Source organism: Nerophis ophidion, linkage group LG15 (assembly GCF_033978795.1).
Source record: "Nerophis ophidion isolate RoL-2023_Sa linkage group LG15, RoL_Noph_v1.0, whole genome shotgun sequence".
NCBI lineage: Eukaryota > Metazoa > Chordata > Actinopteri > Syngnathiformes > Syngnathidae > Nerophis > Nerophis ophidion.
The window spans coordinates 43524991-43539643 of record NC_084625.1 but is presented as its reverse complement, the minus strand read 5'-3'; the positions used below and the strand labels follow the sequence as shown (position 1 = coordinate 43539643).

The following is a 14653-nucleotide window of genomic DNA, read 5'->3' as shown; positions in this document are numbered from 1 at the left end:
ATTATGTAAATGTTATATTTTTATCAACGTGATAGCAGGGACCCTACCATTCAAAGCTTTTCTGTCCGTAAAACACATACACACACACACACACACCGCAAAATTAGCTAACGTTACGCTAAAATCTAATTAGCCTTCACCTCAAGCCAGAACTGCAAACGAGCTGAGCTGCAGTTTAATCCAATCCACTTTATTTATATAACACATTTAAACAACAATAACGTTTCTAAAGTGCTGCACAGCCATGTTAAAAACAATAGTAAAAAAACTATATTACGCTCCACCAATGACTGAATAAAAACAAAAAATAAATAAATATAACACCAATATAAAAAAAAACTATACAAAAACAAATATTAAAAACAATTTTAAAGGGTAAAATCAAAACAGTAAAGTTTAAGTTTCTAGAAGGTCAACGGGCTCACAGTGATGTTAGTCGCAGTTGACTGGGAGGTGTTTATTATCATTTGGGGAGAGTACGCTGCCTTATGCTCACCTGCTAAACACCTATCTGCTCAACGCTGAAGCATTTACTACATGCGCTCTGAATACGCACTGCTGATTGGCTGTTACCGCTATATATGTAACCAATCAGATGGTTGTGTGGGTGGGACAATGCTGGGTGCTTACACAGAGGCAGAAGAAGCAAAGCAGCTTGTTAAGACTTTAGGTTACCAACTCGTTCGGTACACCACCGTACCGAAGCGGTTCAATACAAATACACCTACCGTTACACCCCTACCTTACAGGCATTTTTCGACGTACAGAACGCTTCAGTGATTCAACGCATCTCCTGCTGTTTTGCTGCGCCTTACCCATCCAGACCTCTCCGAAGCAGCCCTGGCCCAGCTTGAGCTCCAGCCTGAGGGAGTGGCGAGGTATCTCCCAGGCGTCTTTGGCGAGGCCCTGCGTCTGAGGCTTGACGGTTGGACAAAGTGTGGTGAGCCTGTGGCAGAGGCCGTCTGCGTGCTCTGCAGCAGAGAGAGCAGAAGGGCGTGAACTAGAACTGAGTTTCAGTGGCATTAACCAGTCCCTTTCGGGAATTAATGTGCGATAGTGCCAATTCATGCAAATTTGACCAATACCTGCAAATGATACGCAGCCTCGCACATTTTAACCAATCAAATTTGGCTCTGAACAGCACGGTCCAATTAAAACTCATGTTTGTTTCTGGTGTAGACGAAGCAGGAAGAAGGTGTACCTATATATCAATTCTTTATTTAACAATTGTCGTCCCATAGCTTATAACTACTTCCAGTTCATGTCTACAGCGTTAAGCCTTCCGGGTAATGTAGTATCTCGACCAGGGGTGCACACCATACTTGCCAACCTTGAGACCTCCAAAATCGGGAGATGGGGGGGCGGTGTTTGGTGGTAGAGGGGTGTATATTGTAGCGTCCCAGAAGAGTTAGTGCTGCAAGGGATTCTGGGTATTTGTTCTGTTGTCCCGAAATGTGTTTCTCATTCTTGTTTGGTGTGGGTTCAGAGTGTGGCGCATATTTGTAACAGTGTTAAAGTTGTTTATACGGCCACCCTCAGTGTGACCTGTATGGCTGTTGACCAAGTATGCCTTGCATTCACTTGTGTGTGTGTGCAAGCCGCATATATTATGTGACTAGGCCGGCACGCCGCCAATATTGTTGTCTGGGTGGAATTCGGGAGAATGGTTGCCCCAGGAGATTTTTTGGGAGGGCCACTGAAATTCGGGAGTCTACAGGGAAAATCAGGAGGGTTGGCAAGTATGCACTTATGTTATGTGTTGCCTTCATTATAACACTTAATGTAATATAACTCGTCATTTTTTGCAGCCCCTTTTGTATTTTTGTCCAATATACAGTTGTGCTCATAAGTTTACATACCCTGGGAGAATTTATAATTTCTTGGCCATTCTTCAGAGAATATGAATGATAACAAAAAAAATGTTTTTCCACTCATGTTTAATGGTTGTGTAAAGCTATTTATTGGCAAACAACTGTATTTACTCTTTTAAAATCAAAATGACAAAAGAAAGTACCCAAATGACCCCGGTCAAAAGTTTACATACCCCAGTGACTTTGATATGATAACACGCACAAAAGTTGAAACAAACTGGTTTGAATGGCTAATCAAGGTTCCAATCCTCACCTGTGACCTGTTTGTAATTAATGTGTGCGTATATAAGGTCATTGAGTCTCTGGGATTCTGACAGACCATTGCATCTTTCATTCAGTGCTGCACAGATGTTTCTGGATTCTGAGTCATGGGGAAGGCAAAATAATTGTCAAAGGATCTGCGAGAAAGGCAACTGAACTGCATAAAACAGGAAAGGGGTTTCAAAAGCTATGCAAGGAATTGAGAAGGCCAATCAGCAGTGTTCAAACACTGATTAAGACGTGGAAACTGAGGGATTCAGGTAGACCAGGGGTCGGAAACCTTTACCACTCAAAGAGACATTTTGACCCCTTTCACAAAAAAAAAAAAAAATAATGGGAGCCAAAAGACTTGAAATTTATAATGAAATAACACTGTATACAGTTTTTTTTTTGCTTTGTGCTATGTATAAATTAAGGGTCTCAGACAGACGGCCCCCAATTAAATATGAAAATGTGATGTTAGTGCGGCCAGTGAGTTTTATTTGAATGCCCCCTCATTAGCATCACGCATACAATTCCTCCCGAATTGTCCAGGAGACTCGCGGGATACAGAGTTACCCTTCCCTCGGACGTCTGCTGAGTAAATAACAAAAATAAGAGCGTACTACGATGGCGCTGTCTTTAATGCCCTCCACAACTTGTACAAAAAGCTTACCAGTCAGGTCTCGTGTTTTATGGGGCTTCTGCAGACGCAAAAATACGACTGCAAGACATTCTTGTTAAACAGCCATACAGGTCACACTGAGGGTGCCAGTTTGAACAACTTTAACAGTGTTACAAATATGCGCCACACTGTGAACCCACACCAAACAAGAATGACGAACACATTTCGGGAAAACATCCGCACTGTAACAACATAAACACAACATAAAAAATACCCAGAATCCCATGCAACCCTGACTCTTCCAGGCTACATTATACACCCCGCTAGCACAAACCCCCTCCCCCCTCCTGCGTCGGTTGAGGTGGGCTGCATTGTCTACATTATCACTCCAAATTACTTTTTTCCAGAAGTTTTGAGGCTTGTTTCTGTGCTGTTTGGTATAATGTAAGCGGGATACTTTGTGGCATTTGCGCAGAAATGGCTTTCTTCTGCCAATAAATAGCTTCACACAACCATTAAGCATGAGTGAAAGAAAGGTTTTTGTGTTATTCATATTCTCTGAAGAATGGCCAAGAAACCATAAATTCTCCCAGGGTATGGAAACTTATGAGCACGACTGTAGCTCTTTCAACATTTTGGGTTGCCGACCCCTGGGTTAAGGTTACACACATGAACACTTCAAATATGGATGATAAATGCATAAAATAACAAGTTGATTCAATGGTATTAAAAAAAAAAAAGTGCGGGATTGGTTAGCACGGGACCTTTACCTGTGTAGTGTTCAACCAGCTGCTGTAATGTTTCAAACTGCACCCGCGTGGTGATGTAGTAACCGCCGCTGTCCAGCTTGCGGATCTTGTAGTGTTTCACGTTGTCGCCCTTGGTTTCGTCCCAGTCTCGAATAGAGAGAGAAAACGCACCTGGACAGGAGACCATCAGGCTAACATGCCGCTCAGCTTTTTAAATGTGTGTCTTTATGAAAAGCTGCTGGCGTACCTTGAGTGGTTTCACTTTCGCGCACCAGGAAAGTCCCCCGATGGTTACCTGGATTCAGCAGCAGCCTCTCCCCGTCTTTACGACCCATTTTGCCAAAGTACCACCTGGTGGTGCGAGGAGAACAGTGGTTCACATTCGGTCAAGATGTACAAACCCCGTTTCCAAATGAGTTTGGAAATTGTGTTAGATGTAAATATAAACAGAATACAATGATTTGCAAATCATTTTCAACCCATATTCAGTTGAATATGCTACAAAGACAACATATTTGATGTTCAAACTGATAAAAAATTGTTGTTGCAAATAATCATTAACTTTAGAATTTGATGCAAGCAACACGTGACAAAGACATTGGGAAAGGTGGCAATAAATACTGACAAAGTTGAGCAATGCCCATCAAACACTTATTTGGAACATCCCACAGGTGTGCAGGCTAATTGGGAACAGGTGGGTGCCATGATTGGGTATAAAAACAGCTTCCCAAAAAATGCTCAGTCTTTCACAAGAAAGGATGGGGCGAGGTACACCCCTTTGTCCACAACTGCGTGAGCAAATAGTCAAACAGTTTAAGAACAACGTTTCGCAAAGTGCAATTGCAAGAAATTTAGGGATTTCAACATCTACGGTCCATAATTTCATCAAAAGGTTCAGAGAATCTGGAGAAATCACTCCACGTAAGCGGCATGGCCGGAAACCAACATTGAATGACCGTGACCTTCGATCCCTCAGACGGCACTGTATCAAAAACCCACATTAATCTCTAAAGCAGGGGTGCCCATTACGTCGATCGCGATCGACTGGTCGATCTCGGAGGGTGTGTCAGTCGATATCAAGACAGGCATTAAAAAATATACATAAAAATGAGCAATCATCAATCATACCAAGACTTCACTTTCGTCAGTTGTTTGACATTCTCGGCACCCGAGGATCTTGTGAGATGACGCTGGCTGCTGCGAGCTCATATTTAAGAAAAAAATCACTAACAGGGCGGACGCAGAGAAACACATTTTATTTCTAGAGACTCCGTACCTACTGTCAAAACTCTAAAGACCGACTGCACAGTTCCTGTCTTCAACATAAAATACCTGTTTCATCCTGCCTGTGCTAACAAAATAAGAGTCTCAGAAAGCTAGCGTGCACAAGCTAGCAAGCTACGGAGTTTAATGCCAATGTATTTCTCCCCCGCCCTCAGCGACCGCTTTCTCACTTGCTTGCCCACCCGCACACTCACTGACGTCACTCACCTGCTGCCAGACATTAAAGGGCCACACACATATGCTACTCTCATAACAAAGTGTTTAAAAACGAGTATGCAAGTTGGACAAATGAGATTCCAAATCCAACCACTTTCATGTGGTATTGGACAGAAAGGAGGACTTTTTTTTCCTCCATTTGAAAATGCGGACGTTATCAGCACCACTGTCTAATTCCAATCAATGCAAGTCATCAGAATCAAATACACCAACTTATATTCTTGTCTTCATGAAAGAAAGGAATCTGTGTGTGTTAAACATGCTTGTATTATCATTAAACACCATTAACTTGTTAACAAAAATGTCTCTTTCATAAATAAATAAATATAAATTATAAATAGGAATGAGGTAGATCTCCTCGACTTGGTCAATTGAAAAGGAGCTCACCTGCAGAAAAAGTGTGAGCGCCCCTGCTCTAAAGGATATCACCACATGGGCTCATGAACACTTCAGAAAACCACTGTCACTAAATACAGTTTGTCGCTACATCTGTAAGTTCAAGTTAAAGCTCTATTATGCAAAGCAAAAACCATTTATCAACAACATCCAGAAACGCCGCCGGCTTCTCTGGGCCCGAGATCATCTAAGATGGACTGATGCAAAGTGGAAAAGTGTTTTGTGGTCTGACGAGTCCACATTTCAAATCGTTTTTGGAAATATTCGACATCGTGTCATCCGGACCTAAGGGGAAGCAAACCATCCAGACTGTTATCAATGCAAAGTTCAAAAGCCAGCATCTGTGATGGTATGGGGGTGCATTAGTGCCCAAGGCATGGGTAACATACACATCTGTGAAGGCACCATTAATGCTGAAAGGTACATACAGGTTTTGGAACAACATATGCTGCTATCTATGCGCTGTCTTTTTCATGGACGCCCATGCTTATTTCAGCAAGACAATGCAGAGCTACATTCAGCATGTGTTACAACAGAGTGGCTTTGTAAAAAAAAAAAAAAAGTGTGCGGGTACTTTCCTGGCCCGCCTGCAGTCCAGACCTGTCTCCCATCGAAAATGTGTGGCGCATTATGAAGCGTAAAATACGACAGCAGAGACCCCGGACTGTTGAACGACTGAAGCTCTACATAAAACAAGAATGGGAAAGAATTTTACTTTGAAAGCTTCAACAATTAGTTTCCTCAGTTCCCAAACGTTTATTGAGTGTTGTTAAAAGAAAAGGTGATGTAACACAGTGGTGAACATGCCCTTTCCCAACTACTCTGGCACATGTTGCAGCCATGAAATTCTAAGTTAATGATTTGCTAAAAAAAAAAAAGTTTTTCAGTTTGAACATCAAATATGTTGTCTTTGTAGCATATTCAACTGAATATGGGTTGAAAAGGATTTGCCAATCATTGTATTCTGTTTGTATTTACATCTAACACAATTTCCCAACTCAAAGGGAAACGGGGTTTGTAGTATGCCTGGGTGGCTGTGAGAAATACAGAAGTAGATACTCACTCCTCAGCTTGTATGGAGTCTGCAGGGGCTACGTAGTTGCTGGGGATGTAGCCCTTATGCCCGCTGTTGATGGAGCGCGCTTCCCACCAGTCTCCTTCTCTGCAGAGGGACACAAGTGTCAATTAAACATCACTTTTAGAGGCGGGATGACGGCTGCTGCGTCCTCTACTTAAACCGTGTGATACCCTTGCGAACATCTCGAGCAGTGATATCAAACATGCGGGCCGGATAAGGTCGAGTTTAATCTAGGCCGCGGGATGAGTTCAAGTGGAAAAATGGAGTTGCATTTTTAAAATGAAAGACACCGCTGTTCTCAATGTGTCCACTGGATGTCGCCATAGCTATTCTGTTAGATCAGACCATGGAAATATAAGGCCCGGGGGCCACATGCGGCCCGTTAAAGGCCTACTGAAATGAGATTTTCCTATTTAAACGGGGATAGCAGGTCCATTCTGTGTGTCATACTTGATATTTTTGCTGAAATGATTTCGTAGAGAACATCCACAATAAAGTTTGCAACTTTCGGTGCTAAGAGAAAAGCCCTGCCTCTACCGGAAGTTGCAGACGATGATGTCACATGTTCGATGGATCCTCACATATTCACATTGTTTTTAATGGGGAGCCTCCAACAAAAAGTGCTATTCGTGACCGAGGAAACAACAATTTCCCCATTAATTTGAGCGAGGAGGAAAGATTTGTGTTTGAGGATATTGATAGCGACTGACTAGAAAGAAAAAAAAACGTGATTGCATTGGTACGGATTCCGATGTTTTTAGACACATTTACTAGGTTAATTCTGGGAAATCCTGTATCTTTCTATTGTGTTGCTAGTGTTTTAGTGAGTTAAATAGTACCTGATAGTCGGAAGGGTGTCTTGACGTGCAGTGTCTCATGGGAGTCGACGGCAGCTATGGACGGCACAAGCTCAGCTTTTCCCCCGGTAAGAACTGACTTTTTAACCACAATTTTCTCACCGAAACCTGCTGGTTGACATTTGGTCGGGATCCATGTTGGCTTGACCGCGCTGTGATCCATAGGAAAGTCTCACCTCCAGGAATTTTAAACAAGGAATCACCGTGTGTTTGTGTGGCTAAAGGCTAAAGCTTCCCAACTCCATCTTTCTACTGTGACTTCTCCAATATTAATTGAACAAATTGCAAAAGATTCAGCAACACAGATGTCCAAAATACTGTGTAATTATGCCGTTAAAGCCGACGACTTTTAGCTGCGTGTGTGTGCAGCGCTCATACTTCCTAAAAACCCGTGACGTCTTGCGTACACGTCATCATTACACGACGTTTCGAAGACGAAACTCCTGGGAAATTTAAAATTGTAATGTAGTAAACTAAAAAGGCCGTATTGGCATGTGTTGCAATGTTAATATTTCATCATTGATATATAAACTATCAGACTGCGTGGTGGGTAGTAGTGGGTTTCAGTAGGCCTTTAAGCTTTTCAATCTGGCCCGCCGGACATTCCTAAATAACTTTTTTCGATCTTTAAGAGGTAAAATGTAGCTACCATTATGATGAGCAGTAATGTTTTCAAATTACCGGAAGTATTGAACTATACAAAGCATTTCAATGGTTGGAATCGCCGCTTTTGCATGATATACTAGTTACTATGGTAATCTAATTAGTTACTATGGTAATCGAAGTCACAGCAGCTCGGACGAGGCACCAAGCAGTGTGGGTGGGGAGCTTTTCCACAGAGTGTCAGCCTGACAGACGCGGAAGGGGATTTTAACAAAGTTGTAAAGCTTAGTAATGTATCATATTGTAGGTGTTTTTTTTTTTTTTTATCCCTTTGCGTTCATATTTCGCTGTGCTTGTTGCATTTTTTTGTGTTTCGTTTTATCATAAAATATTTCGATCGAAAGGGGGTGTGATATTTTTAGCATTCAATCAGACATTTTAAACTAGACAAAACAAGTCAATGGCGTTTTAAAATCGTGTTTTTATCACCTTCGTCTTTTAGTAAAGGTTAAACCGTTTTTATCTTTTAACCTTTTTGAACAAGTCGTGCATGCTTTTATTTCAAGTGGCCTGGACTACTGCAATGCACTTTATGCTGGCATTAGCCAAAAATCTCCTTCCCGGTTGCAGTTAGTCCAGAACGCGGCAGCACGACTTTTAACAGGGGCCAGGAAACGCCAGCATATAACCCCAATTCTTCAGAGTTTGCACTGGCTCCCTGTTCATTTTAGAATTGATTTTAAAACATTGCTGTTTGTTTTTAAATCTTTACATGGACTGGCACCTCAATATATCTCGGACCTTATCCTGAGTTCCGAGAGCCAGTTCCAGCTCGTGGTGCCCAAGACCAGACTTAAGACCAGGGGAGACAGGGCCTTCTCTGTGGTCGGCCCTAAGCTCTGGAACACTCTGCCCCTCCATGTTCAAACTGCTTCCACAGTGGAGTGTTTTAAGTCTCGTCTTAAGACCCACTTTTATTTTTTGGCTTTTAACACTACGTGAGTTGTGTGGTCCTCTGTTCTCTGTTGTCCTCTGTGTTTTTTATACACTTTGATTTTTATTTTACTGTTTTAATTGATTTTACCTTTTAAAATAGTTTTTAATCATATTTGTTTTTATATTGTTTTTATTGGTTTTATTTTTATTCATTTTTTGTTTTATTCAGTCATTGGTGGAGCATAATATTGTTTTTAACATGGCTGTGCAGCACTTTGGAAACTTTATTGTTGTTTAAATGTGCTATATAAATAAAGTGGATTGGATTGGATTGATGAGGTTTTGTATTAGTGTTCCTAAACACACACATTTTTTCTCTAAATTTGGCCCCCCGAGTCAAAACAATTGCCCAGGCCTGTGTTATATACACAATATAGTGAGGCTGGGACTCCTCCCCCCTCGACCCAACAGTAAATCATGCCGATTTATTCCTCTTCTTTGAACAGATCGTGCTTTGGCAGCCTCATTTCCATAAAATGTCGGTCATAAAAGACAAAAGCGGACACATAGATCGTTCCAAGAAAAAGTTTAATTTTCCCACAAACCCCAAAACCAGTGAAGTTGGCACGTTGTGTAAATTATAAATAAAACCAGAATACAATTGTTCTGCCCTCACTGTACGTGTTGAGGTCATACAGCTTGGCAGACAGCTAACAAACAATCCAAGACGTCTAATAAAGTTCCAAAGCAGATTAATCCATTTAGCTCTTTATTGTTGTTGATTTTGCTTTGTGTTTTCCTATCTGTACTTATGTCTTGCACTGGACTTTTATGTTTGTAAAACTGAAATACAGACAATGACAAATGTATAAGCCAGACCTGGGCAAATTAAGGCCCGGGGGGCCACATGCGGCCCGTTAAGCTTTTCAATCTGGCCCGCCGGACATTCCTAAATATATTTTTTTAGATCTTTAAGATGGAAAGTGTAGCTGCCATTATGATGTGCAGTGATGTTTTCAAATGACCAAAAAGGCCTACTGAAACCCACTACTACCCACCACGCAGTCTGATAGTTTATATATCAATGATGAAATATTAACATTGCAACACATGCCAATACGGCCTTTTTAGTTTACTAAATTGCAATTTTAAATTTCGCGCAGAAGTATCATGCTAAAGCGTCGCGGTATGATGACGCATTGTAGAGGACATTTTGTTCCAGCACCGTTCCCAGCTATAAGTCGTTTGTTTTCATCGCATAATTCCACAGCATTATGGACATCTGTGTTGATGAATCTTTTGCAATTTGTTCAATGAATAATGGAGACGTCAAAGAAGAAAGCTGTAGGTGGGAAGCGGTGTATTGCGGCCCCCTTTAGCAACACAAACACAGCAGGTGTTTCATTGTTTACATTCCCGAAAGATGACAGTCAAGCTTTACTATGGAACAGAGATGTCAAGCGAACACTGTTGGATTGGACCATACACACAAAGTACAGTGTATTATGCAGCGATCATTTCGAAAGATCGTGTTTCGAAGAGGGTTCCTTGTCAACCCAAAAGTACCCAAACTAATGAAGTGTAGTATTGTCATATCACCACAAGGTGGCAGTAAGCGTCTACAATCAAATGGGCATAACAACAGTGATTTGCAAATCCTTTTACAAATTAAATTCAATTGAATAGACTGCAAATACAATATATTTAATGTTCAAACTGAGAAACTACTTTCTTTTGCAAATAATCATGAACTTAGAATTTAATGGTTTTGATTGATTGACTGAAACTTTTATTAGTGGATTGCACAGTACCGTACATATTCCGCACAGTTGACCACTAAATGGTAACACCCTAATAGGTTTTTCAACTTGTTTAAGTCGGGGTCCACATTAATCAACTCATGGTAATCAACACATTGCAAAAAAGTTGGCACAGGGGCATTTTTACCACGGTGTTACATGGCCTTTCCTTTTAACAACACTCAGTAAACGTTTGGGAACTAAGGAAACCAATTTTTGAAGCTTTTCACGTGGAATTCTTTTCCATTATAGTGGTTAGAGTGTCCGCCCTGAGATCAGTAAGTCATGAGTTCAAACCCCAGGTGAGTCATACCAAAGATTATAAAAATGGGATCCATTACCTCCCTGCTTGGCACTCAGCATCAAGGGTTGGAATTGGGGGTTAAATCACCAAAAATGATTCCTGGGCGCGGCGACCGCTGCTGCCCACTGCTCCCCTCACCTCCCAGTGGGTGAACAAGGGTGATGGGTCAAATGCAGAGAATAATTTCACCATTGGTACTTTAATTTAACAGTCCAGGGTCTCTGTTGTGGTATTTTAGGCTTCATATTGCGCCACACATTCAGGTCTGGACTACAGTTTGGCCAGTCTAGTACCTGCACTGTTTTACTATAAAGCCACACTGTTGTAACACGTGGCTTGACATTGTCTTGCTGAAATAAGCAGGGGCGTCCATGATAACATTGCTTGGATGGCAACATATGTTGCTCCAAAACCTGTATGTACATTTCAGCATTAATGGTGCCTTCACAGATGTGTAAGTTACCCATGCCTTGGGCACTAATGCACCCCCATACCATCAATTGATAACGTGGACCCCGACTTAAACAATTTGAAAAACTTATTCGGGTGTTACCATTTAGTGGTCAATTGTACAGAATATGTACTGTACTGCGCACTCTACTAATAAAAGTTTCAATCAATCAATCACAGAAGCTGGCTTTTGAAAATTGCGCTTCGAACATTCCGGATGGTTCTTTTCCTTTTTGGTCCGGAGGACACGACGTCCACAGTTTCCAAAAACAATTTGAAATCTGGACCCGTCAGACCACAGGACACTTTTCCACTTTGCATCAGTCCATCTTAGATGAGCTCAGGCCCAGCGAAGCCAGCAGCGTTTCTGGATGTTGTTGATAAATGGCTTTCGCTTTGCATAGTAGAGGTTTAACTTGCACTTACAGATGTAGCGACAAACTGTATTTAGTGACAGTGGTTTTCTGAAGGGTTCCTGAGCTTGTGGTGATATCCTTTACAGATTGATGTCGGTTTTTGACACAGTGCCGTCTGAGGGATCGAAGGTCACGGTCATTCAATGTTGGTTTCCGGCCATGCCACTTAAGTGGAGTGATTTCTCCAGATTCTCTGAAACTTTTGATGATATTATGGACCGTAGATGTTGAAATCCCTAAATATCGTGCAATTTCACTTTGCGAAACGTTCTTCTTAAACTGTTTGAATATTTGCTCACATAGTTGTGTGCAAAGGGGTGTACCTCGCCCCATCCTTTCTTGTGAAACACTGAGCATTTTTTGGGAAGCTGTTTTTATACCCAATCATGGCACCCACCTGTTCCCAATTAGCCTGCACACCTGTGGGATGTTCCAAACAAGTGTTTGATGAGCTGGCTTTTGAAAATTGCGCTTCGAACATTCCGGATGGTTCTTTTCCTTTTTGGTCCGGAGGACACGACGTCCACAGTTTCCAAAAACAATTTGAAATGTGGACTCGTCAGACCACAGAACACTTTTCCACTTTGCATCGGTCCCATTTTAGATGAGCTCGGGCCCAGCGAAGCCGGCAGCGTTTCTGGGTGTTGTTGATAAATGGCTTTCGCTTTGAATAGTACAGTTTTAACTTGCACTTACAGATAGCTTTTTTGAAACATGTTGCAGGCATCAAATTCCAAATGAGCTAATATTTGCAAAAAACAAGTTTTTCCAGTTCGAACATTAAATATCTGGTGTTTGCAGTCTATTCAATTGAACATAGGTTGAAAATGATTTGCAAATCATTGTATTCTGTTTTCAATTACGATTTACACAACGTGCCAACTTCACTGGTTTTGGGGTTTGTAGATTTTCCTCCTTGCGGCCCCTGAGCTAAAATGAGTTTGACACCCCCGATCTGGAATATCCTGTCAATAAATTTCCACCACACTGACTGATGATGACACGTACGTATTGTTGATGATTTGGAAGCGTTCTCCTTTTTTGAATGAAAGGTCATCTGATGTCCTGGCCTCGTAGTCGTACAGCGCCACAAAGAAAGTCACACCACCTGTAATCACACACCCGACATACATCATGTGGGCAAAAGTATCGGAACGAACCGACTACTCTGTATTGGAGTCGGTTCAAATATACAACATGGCAGGAATAACCCACACAATATTTAAACAATTTCCCTATTTTTTATTACGTACAATTGTTTGAGTAAAACAAAGTCAATAATAAACAATAAACAAAAGTAAAAACTGCTACCGTATTTTCCGAACTTTGAAGCGCACTTTAAGATACTTTTTTCCCCCTCAAAACTCGACAGTGCGCCTTATAACCCGGTGCGCTTAATGTACGGAATAATTCTGGTTTTGCATACCGACCTCGAAGCTATTTTATTCGGTACATGGTGAAATGATAAGTGTGTCCAGTAGATGGCAGTCACACATAAGAGATAGTGTAGACTGCAGTATGACTCAAGTAAACAACACCAAAATGTTATATATTCCTTTGAAAATATAGTACATTACACCCGGCGCTCTGTAATGAGGTGGCAACTTGTCCGGGGTGTACACCGCCTTCTGCCCGATTGTAGCTGAGATAGGCACCAGGGACCTCCCGCCACCCCAAAGGGAATAAGCGGTAGAAAATGGATGGGTGGATAGACATCTGGCGCTCAAAAGTGTATCAAAATATTTTAGTACGACTTTGGTAAGCTATGAAGCTGCACCGCTTGATGGATTGTACTGTGCTTTAACAAACGAGTATTATTATCTGGCATTTTGTTTCGCAAATTATGCAAAAGCAACTTTTACCTTCTGGTACCTGCTGATCTGTATTTGGGATATGCATAAGTCCTGAAAAATTGCACGCCTCCGCCTTTGTAGTCCGTAGTCGATAAGCTTGTTCTTATTGTTATGGGACATTCATCCTCCCCTGTTGCCATTTCTAATATAAAGTAGTGTAAAGTTCTTACTTATATCTGTTAGTAAACTCACCATGAAGGCGCTAAAACATACCGGTGTAGTGAGTTTACATTATTCACCCAAGGAACTTTAGTTATTAGAAAGTTCCGGTCGGACGGTTTTTCATGGGACACATTTCCAGCGGATGAGGAGACGCTGCTCCGTTATTGATTTAAGCAAAGTCTGAATGTCATTAAAACAGTTAGCTGAGAAGACGCTGTCGAAGGTGAGCCTCGTAAATAAGACCGCCCACAAAACGGCGCATCCTGAAGAGACTGTCAGAAAGCGGCTTGAAGATGATCTGTAAATCATTTATGCAACATTTTGACCAAAGAACCACCAGGTTGTAGACCACAAGGATGTGTTTTACATTTAGAAAATCTGACTCCTTTAATGCGCCTTATAATCCGGTGCGCCATATGGTCCGGAAAATACGGTACTCATTTAAATCATTTGGTTTTGGCCCCTTAAAGTCCTCCTGTGTCCAGGAAATTATTCTCTGACTCTGTAAACAATAACAACATGATTTAGTCAAAGTCAAGCACTGATAGTACACTTCACACAACACGGGGGGTGTATATTGTAGCGTCCCGGAAGAGTTAGTGCTGCAAGGGTTTCTGGGTATTTGTATTGTGTTACGGTGCTGATGTTCTCCCGAAATGTGTTTGTCATTCTTGTTTGGTCTGGGTTCACAGTGTGGCGCATATTTGTAACAGTGTTAAAGTTGTTTATTCGGCCACCCTCAGCGTGACCTGTATGGCTGTTAACCAAGTATGCCTTGCATTCACTTGTGTTTGTGAAAAGCCGTAGATATTAT

General features: G+C 41.6%; 1 protein-coding gene across 3 annotated transcripts in view; it reads right to left on the bottom strand.

Moving 5' to 3' along the window:
- The window catches only part of LOC133569680 (tyrosine-protein kinase yes-like), a 107889-nt gene that overhangs the window by 11383 nt on the left and 81853 nt on the right, over positions 1-14653 (bottom strand). For all 3 annotated transcript variants that reach the window (XM_061922202.1, XM_061922200.1, XM_061922201.1), the window contains 5 exons: positions 12833-12932; positions 6445-6543; positions 3733-3836; positions 3507-3656; positions 816-971 (listed from right to left, as the gene is read on the bottom strand). In XM_061922202.1, coding sequence (XP_061778186.1) covers positions 816-971; positions 3507-3656; positions 3733-3836; positions 6445-6543; positions 12833-12932 — 609 coding nt within the window. The remainder of the gene's footprint in view (positions 1-815; positions 972-3506; positions 3657-3732; positions 3837-6444; positions 6544-12832; positions 12933-14653) is intronic.